The sequence below is a fragment of the Etheostoma cragini genome, chromosome 4 (genome assembly GCF_013103735.1).
Source record: "Etheostoma cragini isolate CJK2018 chromosome 4, CSU_Ecrag_1.0, whole genome shotgun sequence".
Lineage (NCBI taxonomy): Eukaryota > Metazoa > Chordata > Actinopteri > Perciformes > Percidae > Etheostoma > Etheostoma cragini.
In genome coordinates, this window is record NC_048410.1 from 8,241,201 (window position 1) to 8,263,302 (window position 22,102).

The 22,102-nt window shown below is 39.3% G+C and overlaps 1 protein-coding gene and 1 long non-coding RNA gene across 6 annotated transcripts in view; one reads left to right on the plus strand and one right to left on the minus strand.

Moving 5' to 3' along the window:
• The first annotated feature begins 358 nt into the window (after nucleotides 1-358).
• Nucleotides 359-3,906, plus strand: LOC117943685. The gene is made up of 3 exons (XR_004656410.1): nucleotides 359-427; nucleotides 904-914; nucleotides 3,676-3,906. It is a non-coding gene; the product is annotated as an uncharacterized LOC117943685 (long non-coding RNA).
• A 5,802-nt stretch (nucleotides 3,907-9,708) lies between these two features.
• The window catches only part of slc2a9l2 (solute carrier family 2 member 9, like 2), an 86,008-nt gene continuing 73,614 nt past the window's right edge, over nucleotides 9,709-22,102 (minus strand). For all 5 annotated transcript variants that reach the window (XM_034870089.1, XM_034870091.1, XM_034870090.1 and 2 more), the window contains one exon: nucleotides 9,709-10,781. In XM_034870089.1, the coding sequence (XP_034725980.1) occupies nucleotides 10,539-10,781 (243 nt within the window). In that variant the 3' untranslated portion in view covers nucleotides 9,709-10,538. The remainder of the gene's footprint in view (nucleotides 10,782-22,102) is intronic.

The window sequence follows — 22,102 nt, forward strand, 5'->3', positions numbered from 1 at the left end:
TGGACGTTTGTCAAATATTGACATAATCCCTAGGGATACTGGGCTGATTTTTCTACGTGATTCACTGTGTTAGGTAGATTTGGTAGGTTTGGTCACATAGGGTTGCTGTCTGTGTGTTTTGTAGCGTAGGAGCTCCATCATCCACGCTGTGTGTAGGATGAACCTACAGACTTGGATTTGCAGCTCCCTGGAGGTCTTGATTGCTGTACAATGAGAGCAGCAGTGTTGTTTGTCACTCGCAGCATGCTCATTAGCATTACTGGTTCATTAGCGTGACAACCCCCTCCTTCGACCCCTGCAGTGGTGAGAGGCGATGTATTGCTGCCTGACTAAGTTGGCTTTCTTGTACTGTACAAGGCAAGGCAGCTTTATTTGTGTAGCACATTTCAGCAACAGGGCAATTCAAAGTGCTTTACATAAAAAAATTGTTTAAATGTACAATTAAAAACATAAAATACGAGAATAAAAGTTAAAGTGCAGTATAAGAAATTAAACATTAAAGTGCAGTTAAAAAACATATAAAAGCAGATTAAAGCAGTAGCCTTCATTACTTTATAGAACAATATTCAAAATTCTTAGAGTTTAGAATGGTTCCTTCTTTAAGATAGATAGGTAGCTATGCAGATAGATAACACTGACAATCTTAATCTGGCCCAAAAAGGTTGACTGTTTCTCCAACCAGCATAAACAGCCATGGGTGCAACACCAGAGCAGGGCTCTAGCTAATCTAACAGAACCAGGCTTACGGCACATGACCATCGTTTCATCAAGTTCCTTTTGGGTAGATTCCAACGTGTAGCTCCTCTGATCTGTGGCTCCTCAGCATTTTACAGAAAGTCAGTATTGTTTCAGTTGAGACTACACTAGGTGAATTATCTGGATTTGTGTTAAACATTTAAAGAGAAAATTGCAAGGTTTACGAATTTAATTGAGATGTTGGACTATGAGTCATTAATTAACACACTGACTCATATCACACCATGCAGCGTAAAAAATTAAGTTTGAGTCCAAGCAAATTAGCCTATTTTTGTGTTACTCACATGACAGATAATAATTATATTTGCGGGAAACCTACACAACTTTTAAAGAAAGCTTCTCTTGCTATCAGAGCAAATTATAATGGACAATTTTGTATCTCTACGCATCACTTTCCATTTAGCCTGGTCAACTGTAAAGAACCAGAGAAAGAAAGGCTTTCCCACCTGTCTCCAGCACTCTTAAGCCTCTTTCACACAGATATTCCCCATTACTGCTGTAAAGATTATCAACCATTTGCTTGTTTTACACTTAACCAAACAACAGTAATAAAAAATGCTGCCCCAGTGTGTGATTTTAGCATGTCGACATTTTGGGAACAAATGAGGCATGACATGTAACACAACAGCGTAGCTGTGTGTGTGTGTGTGTGTGTGTGTGTGTTTGTGCTTGTGTGTGTGTGTGTGTGTGTGTGTGTGTATCTGAGTGTAGTGCTGCCCTGCCAGCTGTCCCTTTCATACAGATGTTGATTTAGCTGTATTACAACCTTTGCTTCCATTTTAACAACGAAACAACTCTGTCCTCCCATTCTGTGTCTGTATACAGAATGGTGAGGCAGAATAACAGCACAACATTCGGAGCTTTAGATGATCACTTGTTCTTAATAAATACACAACCAAATTCCCAGACAAATTTACTGTTTCAATATTCAACCCAATATTTACCTGCGGGACGTGTGAAGTATATTAGCACCGCTGAGACTGAAGGAAAAAGCAGCTGTTTTCAAGGGCACAGCAGCATAATGGAACCGCTAGTTGAAGGGCCCTTTAGCTAAATCACTGTTTTTTAGGTGCAAATATCCACAAAGGCTTCAGCCAACACAACAAACTTGAAATTCTAGTAGTATCTAGAATATACCACCCCCTGGGTGACAGGGATTCAAATGATCAACTCTAAGGTCAGTCTGCAAAAGTGGATCAGAAGATGAATAAACCACGCAAACAGCAAAGTGCCTCAAGAAGCAGGTGTGGGAGGCTGGGATACAACAGGCCAATGTTACTTTTTAATTGTCCAAGTTTGTATTGTGTTCCTGCAAATGAATTAGTCATTATTTTTTCAAACATGCAAGCATCCTGGATAGTTTCAGGACTTGGGGAACAAAATTAATGACACATTATAATAATGATAATCACCTGATGCATTTTTTCTCTGATGCTGGTGTAACACCTTCAAGCAAGGTGCTTTTGCCTTATGATACTTATACTTACATCAGTGATGCATGGCATACTACCTTGTGGTTAGATCAATTTCTATGTACAATTGACATTCATGTCTGTGAATGCCATTGAGATTAATTATGAATTTACCATTGTTATTTTTCTGAGGTGGCTAATAGCATTAACAGAGGAAGATTAGGGTAGTCTAAATGCACCATAGAAAATGTCCAGACATTTTTGCGTGAGGTGTATAATATCAAACCTAGCTGGAACGAGCATAGAGCTTCAAGCCAAGGCTGGGAGTGCATGTAAAGCCTTGATAGAGTCTGATAGAGATAGACAGGGTCCTTTATTTGAACAGAGAAAACGTACACGTGCCCATTTTAAAGACGCACTTAGATTTATTAAAAGGAATCAAAACTAGATAAGGTCTGACTCTTTGGTATGTCCGATGCATAATAGAAGTTATAATGACTTCAGAGTCAGAGCCATAAACAGTGTCAAAATATCTTTATCTTCAATAATGAGGGATTCAGTGGCTCAGATGTAATCTGCCACATGTGGCAGACACATTATAATGAGTTGTTTACCTGTATTGGGAGGAATAGTTTTGCTGTGGAAAACATTGATAGTAATGAAAGTGTGGTTAATAATTCAAAAGAGGTGCAATCTGGAGCATTGGGTTTAGATGACAATAAAGCATGTGGCACTGATTAAAAACCTGTTGAATACCTCAAATATGCAAGCAAGAAACATATTCCTCTGCTTGCTGTTTGTGTGACAGGTTTCTTAGTTAATTGGACTCTGCCTGAATCTATCTTACCTGTATTATTACTGCCCGTCATCAAAGACAAAGCTGGCAAAATAAAAAGCAGGGATAATTACAGGCAGACAGTCCCAGCTAGCATTGTTTCTAAAGACATTCCTCAACAGGTTGGAACATTACATTCCTATCACTGACAACCAATTTGGTTTTAAACGACAACATGGTACACACGTATATACAAGTAAGGACATTTAAGATCATTATAATAGCCAGAATACCATCCTGTTTTATAGATGTCTCTAAGGCTTTTGATCATCATGAAAGAAAATGTCTTGAGTTGCAACATAGCGGAGTCTGAAAGTAATTATAAGAATTCTAGTCTACTGGTATGGTCATCAGTCTGTGCAGGTGAAACGGGGGTGTTCTGCATCAGAACCATTTTATGTTGGTAACAGAGTTTGTCAAGGTAGAACATTTTCTCCTTTTAATTTTTGTTTTAATTTTTAATGTGTACATGGGTGATTTGTCACAGTAGTTACATACATGTAAGGCAAGGCCAGGTAAGGCAGCTTTATTTGTATAGCACATTTCGTGGCAAGTCAAAGTGCTTTACACAAAAACGATTACACTAATAAAAGTTACAGTGCCATGCAAAAAATTTAACAATAAAGAGCAGTTAAAAACAGTCAAAATAAAATACGAAACTAAAAGTTACAGTACAGTATAAGAAATTAAACATTAAAGAGCAGTTCAAAACAGTTAAACATATAAAGCAGATAAAATAGCAGATTGTAGGCTGCTAGTATGGGACAGTGTACACACCGATGCTCCACACACGTTATTTGAGCACAATAAACATTTTGTGGATTCCAAACTTTGTTGACCAATAAGGTAGGCATTCTATACAGGCAGAACCACGTCTTTACCATCTCATCCGTCCACCACGGGCCCCGCAGGATCATCAGACATTGTACTCTGGTCACCCATAACTAAGAGTGAAAGTACTTCTCTTTACACTACAATATAGTCGTCACTATAAGGCTTAGTTTAATCAAGTCATACTTTGCAAAATCCTGAACAGTTACAAATTGTCAGAATTATGTTTGTTTCCTGTTCAAAAATACCTCCAGAATGGCCACAACTCTAATCTCACAAATTGTTAACAAAAACATCCCGAAAGGCACCAAGTTACTAGATTCCCCTCAATGTTTGTTTCAGTGAACAATAATGATAAAAATGTCCCCTTTTCACCACTTAGCTGTTTAGAAATGTTCGTTAGAACAGTCAAATCACACAGTCTAATGAAGTCATTTAATTTTGATCATACCCTTGCTGATTGTCATATAGTTTCAAGACAAATCAACTTCAGTTTAAAAAATAAGCAATCATTTAAAGAAAGGCCACATAAAAAAAAAAAGTCTTCAGCATTGAACAGAAAAAGAACAGAGAGTTGCCGCGGACCTACAGTTGGGAGTTTGTTCCAGATATGTGGAGCACAAAAACTGAACACTGCTTCCTCCTGTTTAGTTCTAACTCTGGGGACAGAACGTGTGATAGGTAATATTCTCATTAATCACCTCATGTCCACAGATGATTTAATGATCTTTTGCCCATATAGTGCTGGTTTACAACAACTTCTTAAAGTTTTTTTCCCAATATGGTGTGGATTTTGATATCAAATACCAAGCAAATAATAGCTATACCATGTTTGTTAGACGTCAAGAAGAAAGCAATTTGATTTCTTTTTATCTTCCACATCCCTTAGTGTGTGATGAGATTAAACATCTTGGCCATCATATTGTTAAGGATTTATTAGATGATAAAAACATCAATAGACAAGGTCGTAAGATGTATTCTCAAGCTAATGTGCTTGCACGTGTTCTGTTAATGTAAAGGTAGCTTTATTTAAAGTATTCTGTAAACTGCTACATACCACCACTTGTAGTATTCCTCCAGAAAAAGGAACATGCTGAACTACTACTACTACTGAACTTAGTTTTTAATAATGGCATACAACTGCTTCTGAAACTACTAAGAGGGTGTTGTGCTGGCCAAGTGTTTGTCAATGTTGGTGTGCCTACCTCTTCTGTATAAGAACTCTTATTTGTTGATAAATGTGCAGGATGGCTGTCTCAGAATACCTTGGAAGGCTTTGGCCCACACTCATCTTAGCTCTGTCAGGTTCACATCTAGACTAAGGAGACATCGGTGCTAGTGTTAGTATATTTCACCTGTGTGCATTCATGTCCCAGAAATGCTTGTTACTAACTTAGCTCTGGGGAGCTTATTCCCTGGAGTACTTACATTTTACGTTCGCCCAACAGCATTCCTTGGATTAGGATGGCACCAAGGCGCATAGTCAGTAATGGGCCAGGGCGACACTTTACTCACTGGCTCGTCCACCCAAGTCCGATCAAAACACATTTTGGTGTGAAAACAGAACAGAACTAGTTGTGTGTGTTTAATGTGTCTTCTCTTCTGATTAAATCAAAACTGTTTAAACCATAGAATAAGGATCAAACAATTAGAAAGCCTTCAGAACATAGGTGGTTAGTATGGTAACAACTGGAAGAGTCTTCAGGCTGCATTCAGCAGCTAACGTTCGCTACCTGTCTTTTTACACAAATTACCATGGATGTGTTAAGCAATGCACTGTTTAAAGTTACAGCAGCAGCAATGGCTTCTCTTTAAAGTAGTATGGACAGTTTTTGTTGAGTTTAAAAAAGTTAAAAACAACGTTTTGAAGCAATGGATATCTGTTTATGTATCATGCAGCCAGGTTAGGAAAATTGTCATTCTATTTCTAATTGTTTGTCTCTGTGAAGAAGTCAAGACTGGCCCTATTGTCTCTCACCTTCCCCCTCTCTTCTTCTGTCTCTAAAGAATTGATTAAGCCATATCTATCAATTAGCATACATAAGGCAGCTAATTGTCCCCACAGGAAAGGTAATAGCTGCCCCAGCCTTTGGATTGATTGAAAAAAGAAATGTGTATTCAGGTATTTTGAAAATAGGTGAGACTGACTTGGATCCCGTGGCCGGGTGTGGTCTCATCTGACCAATAAGGAGAGTCTTTTACTTGAGGAACCACCTTCTACTCATAAATGTGTGTGATTTAGAAATTTTCAGGACTGATCTCATATGACTCCATCAGGGAGAAGTATGGATCAAGTCCGCTGTCAGCCGCATTGTTATTGTGTTTTGTTTCTTATTGTATATGTCATATCATTTTCAAAATGCTGTTTTATTAAACCTTTTGTTAATTCCCCATTGGACCAAAGCCTCCTCCTTCAAGATTCAACAAACACGCAGTTAGAGTTTTGTAAAATGTTCTTGGATAGAATACAGTGTAAATATTTGTATTTTCTAACAGTACATTGGGCCAAAATAAGTAACATCGTGTTTAAACATGTTTCTACTGTCACTACACTGTCTAACATTTGGCGTCTTGCTGGACACTTTTCATTATATCTTTCATAATTCAAACAAGGCTTGGCTGGAAGTTTTCATTCTTTCATTTTCTTTCACTGCTGGTAGCGCATTTGCTGCTCATGATCCGACCATAGTCCTGAAGCAACAATGCTGTTTTGAATGCACAAAACATATGTTACATGTGCAATTTCTGTCTGATGCAGGCTATTCTTTCATGTAGTATGTAAACGCCTTCTCTGCTGTTACGGTTCATGTTTAGTTGCCACTTTGTGAAATAAAATGGTCATTTTTATAACGTGCTGAGCCAATGCTGTTGGTTCTGCTGATGCAAATATACTTTAGCCTTAACCTTTTAGACTGAGCTTTGTTGGTTGAGCATGTTGTAGACAGTACTGCTATTGCCGTTGTAATGCAGTATATGTTGGAAGGTAAAATTGTTGCTGCTATTTTCAGTTTGTCCTTTTTGCTACTTCTACGTCTTTTAGAAAATGGCCCACTCACTTTTGTACTAGCCCGCCCAAAGTACTATTTCTGCCTACGCCAATGATGGCACCTAAATCATGGCTGCAGCAGTGACCATGGTCCCGCTCTGCGCACTGCTACACCCGGCTACGCTCTGCAGTGCCCTGATTCACCCTGATTCACCCAGTAACACCCTGTAGTGCTCTGCTACACCACTACTACTACAACTACTTTTTCTAGTCATAGTTCCATTATCTTTATTGTGACTATTATTCCCACTGTTCATCACACCCTAAATGGCATACTCAGACACCGCGTACCAAGAGCCTGGGTCTGTCCAAGTTTTAAAAGAAAGTTTTTTTCAAACCACTGTCCCACTAAATGCTTGCTCTTGGGGGAATTACTAGAAGTTTTGGTTCTTAGTAAATTATAGAGTGTGGTTTGGACCTACTCTATCTGTAAAGTGTTGTGAGATAACTTGTTAAGATTTGATGCTATAAACAAAGTTGAATTGAATTGAAAACAGGTAAAGTTTGCGCATCTGTTTTTTATTTTATTGCTATATTTTTCTATATGTTGTCTATTTTTTTACTGTATTATGGACCTTCCATTGTGTCCTGAATGAAGTCATTCAATTATATTATAATGGTGATTTAAACACTGATGTGAAATGAGAGGTAATTTGGATGATAAACCGAGTATTCTTTTCAATTACTGGTGATTAGATGGAGAAGCCATATCGAGCAGAGTGCCAAATGCAGCAGGCAGGGAGAAACTAAAGTGGGTTAATCCTCAACAGCTGAGATAACTCGGTCGGTTGCAGGAATGACAGAGTGTCAGGGATGTTGAGGAGTCTAATACATGCCAGCGCACACTGATGATAAAGTGTAGATAATGTTGGAATCATGAATAAAAGCAGATGATTAGCCAGTTGTTTATGAATGTTCCAAACTAACATTGTATCCCTTCAAAACATGGAAAGGAGGCATAGCTTTGTCATTAATTTGCATGTAAATGTAATGAGGAAAGCAAGCAGATGTTTGTATGAATTGCACTTCATGTGCATCCTGAAGACTGGATGAAGAAATGTTTTTAGTTTATGGAGCATAAATCATGTTTATGGTTTTGATGACCAGGAAAAGGCACAAACAAGCCTTTGCATATGCTGACTATTCTTTGGAACCTACCCAGACAGGCAGCCATCTGCATAATAAAGAGAGCAAAAACACCTGTACTTGAGTTTACACACTGAGGCAGAGTATTTGGAGAAAAAACAAAGCACAATATGGCCCATTCAACACTGAAGTGACACCTGCAGAGAAAAAAGCCCAATCTCCTTTCACTGCAAAGCATGGGGATAATGTTGATTATTCGTTGATTATGAATTATGAATGTTGATTATGAACCTCAAGTCTCCAGAAAACACAGCTGTAGTCTGAACTGAAGGTCACATCAGAAAAAGACACTAGGAAATGGTTTTTCTCTGCGCCAGTGATTGCCAGGGCTGGGTTTGGTGACCAAGGGTCAAGATCTCTGGGACCTCAAGTCCATCACCCCCCTCTAGTGAACATGATATCTTAGGAACGCCTTGAGACAATGTCTTCAAATTTGGCACAAACATCTACTTGGATGCAAGGATGAACTGATTTTGGGGGTCAAAGGTCTAGGTCATTGTGACCTCACGTAACACATTTTGGGCCTTAACTTAAGAATTTATGTTCTTATTATGATATCATCATCCACTCAAATATGAAAGAATGATAAAGTGATAACAGGATAACTCAGGAACAGAAGTTGGGATTGTAACCATAATTTCTGATTTGATTAGATACTGAATTGGTGACACTAATATTGGCTGCCCACTGGGGATTGTACAGATCGTCTGTGCTGCAGATGTGTGTGAAGCATCCATGTTTCATCAAGATATACTCTTAATACATTTTATGAAATTCTTTCAAAGTCTACACTACATACGTGTTTGGACCAACATGGACGTAAACTGCAACTTGATTGATGACTGAAGGAGGCATAAAAAAACAAGTTGTTTTTTTTGTTGGTGTACGCCCTCCGTGAGCAGCTTTCACTGAATTGAGTAAACCACCATATTTGGACCAACATTATATGATTTGGACCAATAATCCATTATGTAATATCAATGAGTAAACCAGGATGATATGAAACAGATAATGACTGTGTGAGATGAGAAATCACAAAGACAATATTTATGTTTCTTCAGCTCCACTGGCCTACCTAGATGCACTTCATTAAGGGCATCCTCACTGGGTAAAGGTGAAATTAGGCCAGCAGAGCTACGGGACAGAACCAGTAACTGTTCATCATATCAAAGGAGGGCTGTTAACCACTTCTAAAATTGAACACTTGCAAACTTTCTTAACCCTTGGATAACTTGTAACCAGGAGAGGCCTTAGGATTCTTTTTACATTTTTTACCTTAGTGTATTCTGAATGCCAGATAAAAATATGTTGTTACTCTAAATAAAATTTTGGAAAGATTGGTAACATATCTTTTTCAGCTGAGCGCTCCTCAGAGCTAAGAGAAGCAGGATTTACATAGCTCCTCCTGCTGCGCACACTTCTTATTTTGCCTAATGGCAGAGATGTAACAAAGTAGAACTACTTCACTACTGTACTTAAGTATTAAAAGGCTGTATTTGTAATATACAGGAGTATTGTTTTTTTTCCTACTTCCACTTTTACTTCAGTACATATATTTGTTGAGTTTAATTACTCTTATAATTTTTTTATTTTCTGCATTGTTACATTGTTGTTGTTATTTTCTGAATTGCAAGTGTCCTTTTAGGCTAAACATTTGAAATAATATAGACAACATGAAATTTAAACTTTTGATTGCTTTCTTTAATAACTGCATACAACAATACTTGTACTTTTACTTTCAGTACTTGAGTAGTTCATTTTAAAATAAACTCCTTGCAATACTTAAGTACAAACATTTTTGTACATTTTAGTACTTCCATTTAAGTGTGAATCTTAAAGAGCACTTCAACTTCTACTCAAGTCACTTTTTTGATAGAGCACTTTTATTCAAGTCCGGGTCTCTAGTACGTTGTACATGTCTGCCTAATGGGAAGTTTATTTAACATTTCCTGAGGGAATATGGAAGAGTTTGGACAAACAGTTTTTTAACACAGCATTACCCTACAGTGCATGTAATTAAACATGTAATATGAATGTCTTTGCTACTAGGATCTTATAATTACTCTCCTACCAGCAATCACCAGCACATCTTTGCCAATTAGCAACTAACTAACTCCGCTGAGAGTATAACACCTCGAGAGTAACATGCTGGAACAGAGTTTTGAGAGACAACACTTCCTATTATTATTCTCCTCACTTCCCTGCCTGCTTTCCAGTTGGAAAAATGCAATCTGTGGAACCATAGCTCCTGATATGATCAGGAATTAAACTGAAATGCAGGATATTGAAAAATTGAAATTGAAATCTCCCTACCACTCTTCAACAATGTCATTTAAATACATGGACACCCCTTCACCACATAATGGACACCTTTGTTTCTGTGTACAAAATACATTGGACCTGAATCACTGATTTTCATTTAATTGACCACGTTAAATAATATGTACAAACAACAAATACTTTCACTTTATGTTTCAACCTTGCTTCTCCACCATTAGTGTAGTTTTTTCATCTAGAAGGAACTCTCCATCTTAGCAATATCTTGGACTATTCCATTCATGTCAGGCTTAATTGACAGAATCAGCTCCATTTCATTGCTGGGCAAAGTGGCAGGGATTTTGTTGATCTTGGCAAAGCTCTTACTGATGTCCATGAATGTCTTATTTTTAGTCTCAGGTAGGACAACAAAGAGATAGATAGCTCCCAAGACGCAGACCACCACAAACACCAGGAAGGCAAAGGACTGCAACGTGTCCTACACAAACAGAAAAAAAGACAGGTAGGAATTAGACATATCCAATTAATCTGTGTCAAGAAAAAACTGTGTACATTTCCTTAAAGATGTATGAGCATATTGGCAAGTCTGAGGAAATGTCTGCTTCAGATTTTTAAACATTTTGTTGAAAAATTGTCCAAGTACCCAAAGTCTGAAAGTTAACCTTGTTCAGTGTGGTATGCCAATAATAGAGATTAGTAACAGATTTAAAAATACACACTTAGTGATTACCCAGAGGGAGATTTAGAATTGGAGAGAGGGATTTTGTGTGTGTGTGTGTGTGTGTGTGTGTGTGTGTGTGTGTTTGTGTGTGTGTCTGAGAGAGAGAGAGAGAGAGATTTTAGAGATGCTAGAGACAGACTTGACTGACCCTCACCCGTGTGTCACTAAGCTATAATACTTGCTCATGAGGGGACATAACTCCAACAGAATGGAAATGTGGAGCTATGTAACTGGTATCAGAAAGGCAGTGTCCAAACAACCATGACCTCAATGAAAAACTACTTACTGCTTTGATTTCAGCTGTTATATCATCACTGCTGTTTCTATGACACAGTTTTCCTCTTTTGAGTGTATTTCATAATAGCACAAAAAAATAGAGCATCATGTAAAGGGCCTGGCCCAGTTTCCATGCCACCTCTGTGACGTAACGCTCATTTGCAAGTTAGAAATTTCCACAGACAACACTGCCTTCCTCTCCCAGTTGTGATATGAGATGATTCATGCTCCAAACAGGTCTGTCATTAATTAAATTTGAGAAAGCCCCATGGATTGAGGAGAATGAAACAGTCCCATATTTGATGCAGGGATATGCCTTTGATCTGCTGTGGTGACTCAGCTGAGTTCAGTTTTTTTGTACCAGGCTGTAAAGATGGTTATTTGGGCTGTAAAGTTGTGCGTTTGTGTAGGCCAGGATAGCCTAACCTAGAGCAGTATAAGATGGAAATGGCACAAAACAGGACCAGATGGCATAGGACAGAGCAGTGCAAAATGGGACAAACAGTAGCCTGTCTCCGCCCTCCTACGTACTTCAGCTCAATTTTCATTTTCATTCAGTACAACGTCAGAGTATGTGGAATTCTGTTCTATAGGCGGAGAATAATGCGAGCAAAGCAATTCGGTCCGTTGTGGCAACGCTGCCGAATATCCAGAAGCTAAAGCCCAAACAAGAGCAATATTTGCTGAGTTTTGTTGGTGGCCATTAGGGCTGAACGACAACGTGTTTCAGCATTGACATTGCAATGTGCGCATGCGCGATAGTCATAGCGCGGGATGTTGCGATGTTGATGCTAATATTTTTGCTGCTTGATAGAAAAGTAAATTTTCAACGTTCTCCTTTTACATTATTATTACCGGCCGACCCTTCCCCTTTAAGACAGGTAGCCATGTGGGCAACGTGTGTATGTGACGTTAGTTGAACGGGGGTCGTTATGGGAAGTGAGGCTCTCCGTGTGTAGAAAAGTACCGTAGGCAGCCGCTGCCGCTGACACGGTGATGCGCATAGTTTATGATAGGTAGTCAGTGAAGCTACAGTAGTCAGTGTTATGTTTGCTGCAAATACAAACTAAATCACCTGACTTATGCAACATAATCACAACGTCTCCCAGCCATTTTCCCCTGCAGAAAGCTGCTACAAGCCAGGCTAAAGCTAATATAGTTAGCCTAAATAAACAAGTAAGGGGTCCATCCGTCCCAACTAAGGTCACGGTTCAGAGCCGCAACGCTGGAAACGTAACACTGATCTTCCCCAGAAGTATGTCTGAGCTAACGTAAATTACGCTGATTTAATTGTTATTGGATACACAGAGTCTGTTGCTAGTGCGCTTGTCATGCAGGTCTGATCACTTTATCATGCAGTCTTTTTCATACACTTTAGCCTGGATTGATTATTATGTCAATACAATGGTGTCATGCTAGTCGACCAGTGTATTTCTACCTAATTTCCTTCTCCAAAATCAATTTAGAAGAGTGTTCACAGCGCTTACTTCCTCTAAGGTTTGGAAAGCATTAAAGTTCAACAAAGAATAGTTCACATTAGAAAATATCCTTTTTAGTTGTAGTCTTCTATGCACTCCCCTACAAAATTCCTGCAGTAGTCGAGAATTAATTTTTATTTCCAAATGAAGCTATTTATGTCATCTAAAAATTTTCTTTTTCCATATCGCAATATACATTGCGAGTTGGCAGAATCACAATGTCAGATTTTTCCCAATATTTTGCCGGCCTAGTGGCCATAATGTTGTGGCCATAAACAACATAAAAATCAAGGAGAGGGTTAACTTTTCCTGCTAAAGATTTCCCACCATGGTCAGAAAGCACAGGGGAGACACTTTGTTTCTCTCACTTTGCCCCTAGAGTCGGTACTTGCTCCAGAGCTATTCACCATCAGTCTCTCACTCGCTCTACCACACATTCTCCATGCACACACACATGCCAGCACTGCTATTATCTTAGACAGATCACCACACACGGCAATGCAAAAGTAAAAAATTCGGGCCACTATATATAAGCTATAGCAAAAGCTCTGCGTGGAGTCTCCACAGAAGCATAAATCCCGCTTAAATCGCTAACAATGACCTTCAACACACTGATCAATACACTGCAACAGATAATTCCAAAACATGCATTTCATGAGAAACCTTTGTCTTCATTAAATGATATAATTTGTCGTGTTTGGATTCTTCTCCTGCTGCCTGTTCTTCAACCGTGACAGATACCTGTCTACCTTATATAAAGAAGAGAAAAGGCTAATGGCGTTTGCAGTTGATTGTCACTGTTTTCATCTATCTTTGGCTTCTTAGGATCAGAACAATGTGGCCTTGTCTTTGGTGTCTTGCTCATTCCTATGTAGTAGGGACCTATTATATATCTGTGTCAAAGGTCCTGTGTTCATTGCTGTTGGCTATTTGGAGTTACAAAAAGCGGCTATTTATTATTTACTTGAAATTGTTTTATTGGCATGTGTTAATTACATTTAATAAACCATCAAAAATATCCAGTTTATCATTGTCAAGAGTTAGACCTTTAAATTTGAGTCTCACCCAATTTTTACTCATCTCCCAAATGTGCCACCCTTGTTTAAAACTGTCCCCCATTCAGAAGTTTCAAAACCCACCCCAGCAGACTCTAGAATGACACCTCAGCGGTGGCCTGTCATGGAGGTAAAGGGACATGACAGGGCAGCGCTGTGTTGTCTGAACAGGGGTCAGAGCTGTTTTCATATGCCAGTCAGTAACCAGTGTGTCGCTGCTGTGAGCTGGTGAGTTCCTGGGAGTAAGTTGAACTGGCAAAACCCAAACAACACTGCAATATTTGTGGCAACGGGTGACTAAAAATAACCCGCTGTCGCTTTCTCTCTCTCACAGTTCACTTCTTCCTCGCCTTGGTCAGCCTTACACCCCCCATCCCCACCACTACCACACACACTATTTTCTTTTCCTCTCCATCCTTTCCATTTCTGTGTGTCTCCTATGGCATCAAAACCTCTTTGCTGTATTCCTCTATCGTCTGTCTTATTATACATTCAGCTCCACTTCCACTTGCCCTTTCACTGACTGAGTGATGTATTACCACCAGACTCATTGTACATCAATCAAATTGAAGGATCTATTTCATCATCACATTACATCGCTCCTCTCTGTCTTCCTATCTGTCCATGACACCAGGCAGAAAGCATCATGTATATGTGTAAATGAATGAATATATATGAGCTCAATAGATCCAATCAGGTATTAGAGCATAATGTGACAGTGTAGAGAGACAGTGGTGAGGTGTATAATTAGTGGCCTGTGGATTTGCTGACACTCTCCATTCAAAGTTCCACATTCCAATTTAGATCTGGTACCGTCCTGATAACACAGCAAGCCCCTCTAATCATGTAAACTAGTAAACATTAATATGGTAGCTTATAGGATTACACCTAGAATAGCCCTTTCCCATTTCCCATACTGTGCATCCCTGATTCCTCGTTTTGAGCCTTAGTCCCGCCCACAGGAGACTCGAGCTGAGGAGTTCGAGGACTAGAATCAAGGAGAGAGGAGTCAAAATTTAACAAACATGAGACATCTTTGCCTCGGAGCTGTCGTTTAAAACACTACAAATGTTTTTTTGCTTAAAAGAACTCTGGAACCATACAGTAGGCTACATTATGTACACACAAAACACCCCATCTTATCTATTATTATTGCATGGATTGGCACTTCATCCAAATCTGCATATGGCTTCATATAAATGCATATGAAATCATCTACCCCCCACCCTACTGAATGACAAATTTTCTCTAATGTAAGAGACCCGCATGGACACTTCCCCGCCCGTCAACAAATCCTCTACTCCTTTTTCCATCTCTCTCTACCTCTTCTCCTCTCATGCTTTCTCTGTACTTCCTCTTTGTTTACGTGCCACGGGTGAAAAGACGTCCACAGAGGATACATCGGTGTATACACGAATATAGCTCCTCCAGGGAGCCTCCTTGCTCCTGGATCCTCACATCTCAATGTGCATTTTACAAATTGGGACGTCCTTCAACTGAGAATAATTCCGGGACACAAGCCAGAAGATCGGGGATTGAGGTGGTACAAATTTGAGAAATGGGAAAGGCCCCATATGTTTCTGACATGTTGAAAGTTGAGTTCAGCACTGTAAATGTGTCAAAGTTACTTCCACAACAACACCTTTCTGGCAAAGGATATGTCTCTACATAGTGAAACCCTACTTACATTTGTATTAAGAAATAAACTCACTGTGTATTAATAAATAAGTGTGCCTACTGAATTAGCTGGATATGAAATAAGTCTTTTTTATTTTAGTTTTAGCTGCACCATTGGTGTGGGTCTAGGGTAGCAAAGACATTAAAAACATCAAAAGGACATGGTCCATAAAACATTGCTCTGCAGCAGCACTAGTGGTCCAAAAAGTCTACAGAGTACCCTTATATGTTTGTATCTTGACACCTGAGATTTAAAAAAGAATTACACATATTTTCCTTCTGTGAACATTGGGGAGCTAACCCATATCATGGTTACATGTTTCTTTTAAACATGTTTATGCCGTGTTTCTGTTTCATCTTCAACAATGAACCGATCTTGTTAGAATACCTTAAATAAATAAGTTTCTCCCCTAAGAAACTACTACTATCTGTGTGTTTGATATGCCCTTTTCAGAGTCTTTTTGTTCACTCCTTTCCTCCCTTGCATGACACACTGCTGCAGCTGGCTGAAAGGACAAAATTAGGTTTGTCTGCAGGGGCTGCAGAGAAAACCGGCAGAAAACATTTGACGGAAGGTCAACCCAATGTCAGTACAATGTCCAGCATGCCGCAAGCAAAGGTTCACTCTGATCTCAAACTTCCCGACTGACTTCTGTCTAACTCTTTCTGTTTCTCTCTAGGAACAAGTCCTTCAAGTTACAGCAAGGGTCTGTCTTTGAGTAGAATAACGCATAATAGTTAATCTCTCAACCTTGTGCAAGCCTTTTCCTCAAGCCTTTAGTGGTTTGGTCACCGTGACCATGTCCTAAACTGCATCTGTAGTTTGAGAAAATATAGCCTATATGGATGGCATTTTCATTTGAGGGATTGTTCCGCTGCAACAGGAGGTTCTGCGACACGTCCCTCATTTTTGGCCAGATGTCCCTCACCTTCTGCCTTCTTTGTGATGGCGTTCTAAACTCTGGGTCAATTAGGAAAACATCCTCGGAGCTATAACCCACACCCAACATCTTTTTGTTTGAGTAAAATTCTCATCACACAATCAACAGCCATTTTAATTCCAGAGCTTGCTTCCCTCCACCAAAACAAGTTCCTTCCCAAGGCTATTTTGCAGAGGCATGGCATATGCGTCCAGTGCTTAGCGCTGCCCAAGAAGATTGTGATTAGTTTAAAGAAATGACAATAAACCAGAGCAAGTGTTTCTCCTATCCCTGAATGTTGTTTGGACTAGCTACACCTTCCTACGCAGCACTGTAGAGATGTGCCTAGAGAAAGTGTAACTACCGTAATTTACATAGACTGTATAAAAGCAGAGGATGTAGCCACTGCAACGTCACCCATTGGTTTGTTGACTGCCATTTTGAAGTCTTGAGTTTGGCTTTTTAGCTGTAGACATTTTTGTTTTTGGAGACATAAGTGATCTGTTTCCCCGGGAGGCTGGCGGAGGGGAAGACTTAAACTAGTAATTGAGACAATAAACTCATTTGCAATATGTTTTTTCAAGTAATAAATCAAGTGAGAAGTAGAGTTATTTTCTCATAGGCTTCCATACAATCTGACTTCTTTTTACAACCAGTGGAGTCGCCCCAGATTGGAAAGCAAATTGAATGCAGGTTTAAGGCATTTCCACAGGGGCTTCACATTTCAGGCCCGGAGCTTGCCATTTTTATGATAATGTGTGGTATTCGGCTGCAGCAGTAGGAGTGGTATGACAATTAATCAAATGAGGTGTAATTTAGAAAATTGCATGTATGCTTATGATGAAAAACAGTATTGAGACATTCCTTCGTAAAGGCATGCTGTAAATGAGATACGTGTATTATACTGTAAGGTTCCGTCACGTAAGCTTTATTGTTGGATACAGCACAGTGATATGTCAAACAATTTCTGAGTTCACTCAAGTTTTCAAACATTAACAAGGTTACGTCCTGTGCTCATGATGTTTGTGCTTAGCTTTAGCAGAGTGTGACTGTAACAAAATCCTGCTGGATAAATGCCTGCATCTATTACTAGAGGTCAGACTCATTCTAGGTAGAGAGGACTGTTTCAAAAATGCAATACAATACTTAAGATGCAGATAAGGCCACAACAGGTCAATAGCCTAGGATTAAACAAATTGAACAAATTCCCTAAAGTAATAGAAGATACAGGAACAACAATCATAAAATGATAAATATTAGGCTTCCTGTAACATTTCTGTCCGTCAAGAATCTTGTGTTAAATAAAAGCATGTGAGCGCACCAAGTCACCTGCTATAAAACTTCATGCATTGGATTTCATAATGGTGCCTCAGTACTAAATGTGTACTCAAAGTGTAATTATTAAGCAGAGACATATACATGTGTAGATCAACAGGTATTACTGTTCCTGCCTCTCAGAGCTTTGAAGCATGAACGCTTTCTTGCATTAAGTTTAAGTCAACTAATGTTTTGGGCGGAGTATTCAAGGACAAATTACTTTTCATCCAAGCAGTATATTCAAAGGTTTGCTCCCAATATTGGAATTATAGTCATGTATGTGATTAGCCATGTTTCAATATCAACAAAACATGTGTACCTTATTCATTGAATTATACATGTAATAATATGAAGATGCTATATCCCCTGTAGAGTAAAAGTGAAGCAGTGTTTGGATAAGTTGAGATAACTGTAGGATTTAAAGGGCATTAACTTCATTGTACATATCAATATTCTTTCTGCTCACGAAGAGTGAAATGTCAAATGCCATTAGAATATAATGAGGGACAAGTGGGACATTATGGCTGAGGGCAAAATTGTGCCTCTATAAAAAGCAGAGCTGAACTATGTCCTCGGCACAGAGGGCAATCATAAGGAAGTAGGACTTTGCTCATAATATATAATTGAGTATATAAAATACTTTATTCTGTCTTATAGATAGCTAATAATTATGGTCTAATTGCCTTTTCTTTTATTATGATTCCTCAAGACGTTTGACAGTTTCCAGATAATGGCACATTTTGATTAGTTATTTTTTTTTCCATAATGGAATGTTATCACTGCTTAAATGAAGGGATATTAACAATGGATGTAACTTCAATAAAGAAATGAAAGAAATGAAATAGGCAGTTCATAGTGAGGAACCTAGAGAGAATTATTAGCTACTGCAGTCCTCCTCAGCTCATTCATGCGTTTTAGCATCTTTCAGCTCAATGAATTGGTTTGACAGCCATCCACTTTACTATTTTGATTCACTCTCATCAGCTTTCCATCTAACAAAAGACCTTTAAAAAAACATTGTACTCAACCGGCCCAGAACAAAAGTTAGACAGGGTGATAATGTTTCAGCGTTGTGTTCTACTGCCCGGAAGTGGGCAAAAGAGACTTGTTAAAGCAGGTTACACCCTGAGAACAGAGACAATAGAAAAAAATTAAGCCACACCTTATAGTCATACAAAACAAATGCATGAGCAAGTTCTAAGGTAGCACAAAGAGAACAAACCCCTAACATAAACATGGACCTGCAAATGAGGCAGTAAATCTTTAAATAACTAACTGTACACACACCTCACACACCAAACTACTTTTTTGGGACACTGGGAGATTGCAACAAGTCCTCCAGCCCATGCAACCACACAGGTTGTTTGTTCCTACCCTCTAATTCAACTCACGGGAGTGTTTCCTAAATTAGCGCCACCATGGCAGCGTATCATCGTGTCCTCATACTTAAACGTAACGGCCATAGTTTTTAAACACAGATTCACAAAGGCAACAAAACTGCCTAATTAAATTTAGGAAAAGATTGTGGTTTCAGCTAAAATAAGTATGTTTGTTACGTTACTTATCTTACAAAGGTAACTATGTGATGTAGTTTTAAACGTTACATAACTACAAGGTAACGTTATGTACCTTAAAGTTAAATTAAGTCAACAGACTTCTACTGGGTGAAAGTCCTGTTTGTAGGAGCCATCCATCCTCCCTGACCTCCTCGCCCCACAGACTTTGCCGTCACCTGACTTCACTCATTTCGTCATCATTACTTCGCCCACTAGAGGCTTCTGCCACTATAACGTAAATATGGGTTGCAATAAGATGCTTGTACAAAAACTTATTGGGTGGTTTTTGGGAGAGGACAGTCAAAAAGTTTGATCTGTTGTAGAGAGAGTGACTGAAATAAATAAAGGTAAAAATAAATAAACAGGGCTATTGTTCAAGGGCAGTGAACTAAACAGCTAGACTTCACCATTTCAAAGTAAAATGTGACATGGATATTTTATTGAAGAGTCAAAGACATCGCAACCAGTTGGATCCAACTTGGTGCACAAACTATGAAAGAGACAAAGACTATTATAAGACTTTTAATAGAGAGGGAACTGAAGCATAAGGTAGAGAAGGAGACACAGTAAACACAGGATACAATTAAAAGGCTATGATTTTCCCTTTTCCCCACAGAAGAAATCCTTTCTCCTCTCTTCTTCATCCCAATGAAATCAGTGATGAGCAAATGCATATCAGACTCATTGTCTTGTCTACACATTGTGCTAGTAATTCCTTCCTGTTGCATTTGCACAAAGTTCCTTTTTCTTCTGTTGTTCTCCACAGCTGGTCGTGTTAATTCCCACTAGCTTACTAAAACGAAAAATTGATTAGCTTTCTCTCATGAAGAAGCACACAATGGGTCAAGTACACCAATGTCATTAACATCCATAAAAACATGGGGCATTTATTATGGTAATTAAAATGACAACATGTGTGATATTGAATTTTAGCATAGGGCCTGAGGGATTTGTTCTTGAAATACAGTAAATAAAAGGCACAATGTATGAGAATTAATAATGAAAAATAAATCTTTCTCTTGACAATATTTGCCAATTAGTAGTTATGGTGTGCTATCTCACTGCAGCATTTAAAATGTATCTGTAAAATTGACTAATCCTGGAACTTGTGATTGTGAAACAAAGCTTTGACTAAACCCAAATCTGTAGGTGGTATAGAGTAGCGCACTGCATTCAACCAGATGGCTCTGAAACCACGCAGGAATTTACTTGAACGTGATAGAATACCCTGCTCTATTTGTTGCTTGATATGCCAGTAGAGATGATGAGCTGTGATCCGAGAGTCCAGTCTGAGTGCAGCAATAAAGAGACATTTCAGAGATGCTGGTGGGTTTTCAATTGTCATATTCTGTTGAGAACAGGTGAGTCACATTTATTTGTGTGTTCCATAAGTGGTTTCTTGCCACATAAAGACACTCTTCACCGCCGGGTATTGTAAACAAGGTCCTCTTGCGACAAACACTGATTACAACATGCTTATAATAATAGTGAATAGAAAAATAAGGATAAAACCCAGATGAGCTGCTGATCATGCACCAGAGTGCCTCAAGATGTTCAGTGTGATCTTCATAAATTTTGATTCAATAATCATGCATATATGCAAAAAAATTAAATCCAACAAGAAAAAAGGCCCAACAACTGGTTACATCACCCTGGTAGCTGGTACCACCCACCCTGAGGAGCACGATCCCGGGCAGACCTCGGGTTCAGGGTGAATCCTCTGAACCCACAGGTTGTCAGCCAGGTTTGGTAGGGATACTGTGAGAGTAAGCCACTATGGATAACTTTTCCTCACAAAGAAATACTTAATGTCCTTCTGTCTGGCAGGAAATGATTCCACTGGTTGCCAGACACACACAACTCCCTCTAAGCCTGATGCCCCGAACACAGCGACAAAGTCCGCAGTCAAGGCACACAAATAAATGTAACATTTTCACCCTGGTTAACCCTCAGGGGCCTGGCTTATGAGGGGCTAAATCAGGGTGCTTGGGTGTCAGTCTGCGCACCAGCATGATGATAGCCATTCAAAGTATTCACACTTACTGCACAAAGTGGCACACATTTAAAATTGGAGGACCAGTAGGCCAGTTATTGTTCCAATGTGTTGTTCTTTCTGCAGGATATGACAGATGAAGGAAAAGCCCTCTCTGCTGGTCTGCACCATGTGGCGGGGCATCACAGACTCATATTCTCTAACCCCACTAGTGCTGATATGGGATGTTGTTGTTGGACAACCTCATTCAAAATTCCTTTTTAGAAAGTGCAAAACAAAGTGTTATTGCTGAAGACAGCGTTGCTGCTGGCGCTGGCCTTGGCCGGAAAAATGCAAATGGTCTCAGTCCACCAGTTTGCCTCAGAGCTGTCCAGGATGGGCCTGCATGCTAAGCCTGCCCACGGTGATGACTTCCTCCCATCTCTGCATGTCAATAGAGCTGGTAGTGTCTCACTAATCTCATTAATCTTCTAAAGTAAAATGTCAGTTAGCTTCTGTTTGTCCAGTGTGTTCTTGCTGATGCAAGTTTTCCACTTTATGAATTTAGCCCTGATTTTCTGCTCGCAGACAGAACTGGGAAGCTTTATGACTAAAGCCTCAAATTGCAGGAAAATTGGCTTAGGCTGGGTGCTCGCAAGTGCGAGCAGATGTTTTAAAACACAAGACTATTGGCTCACTGGTGCCTCGCAGACACATCCGAGATACTCTATCCCGGGTGGAGGGGTCGCCTGTAACTTTACTGCATGTGTTACATTGGCAACGCGGACCAAAGTTATTGTTGCACCTAGAGAAAGCAGCCTATGAAT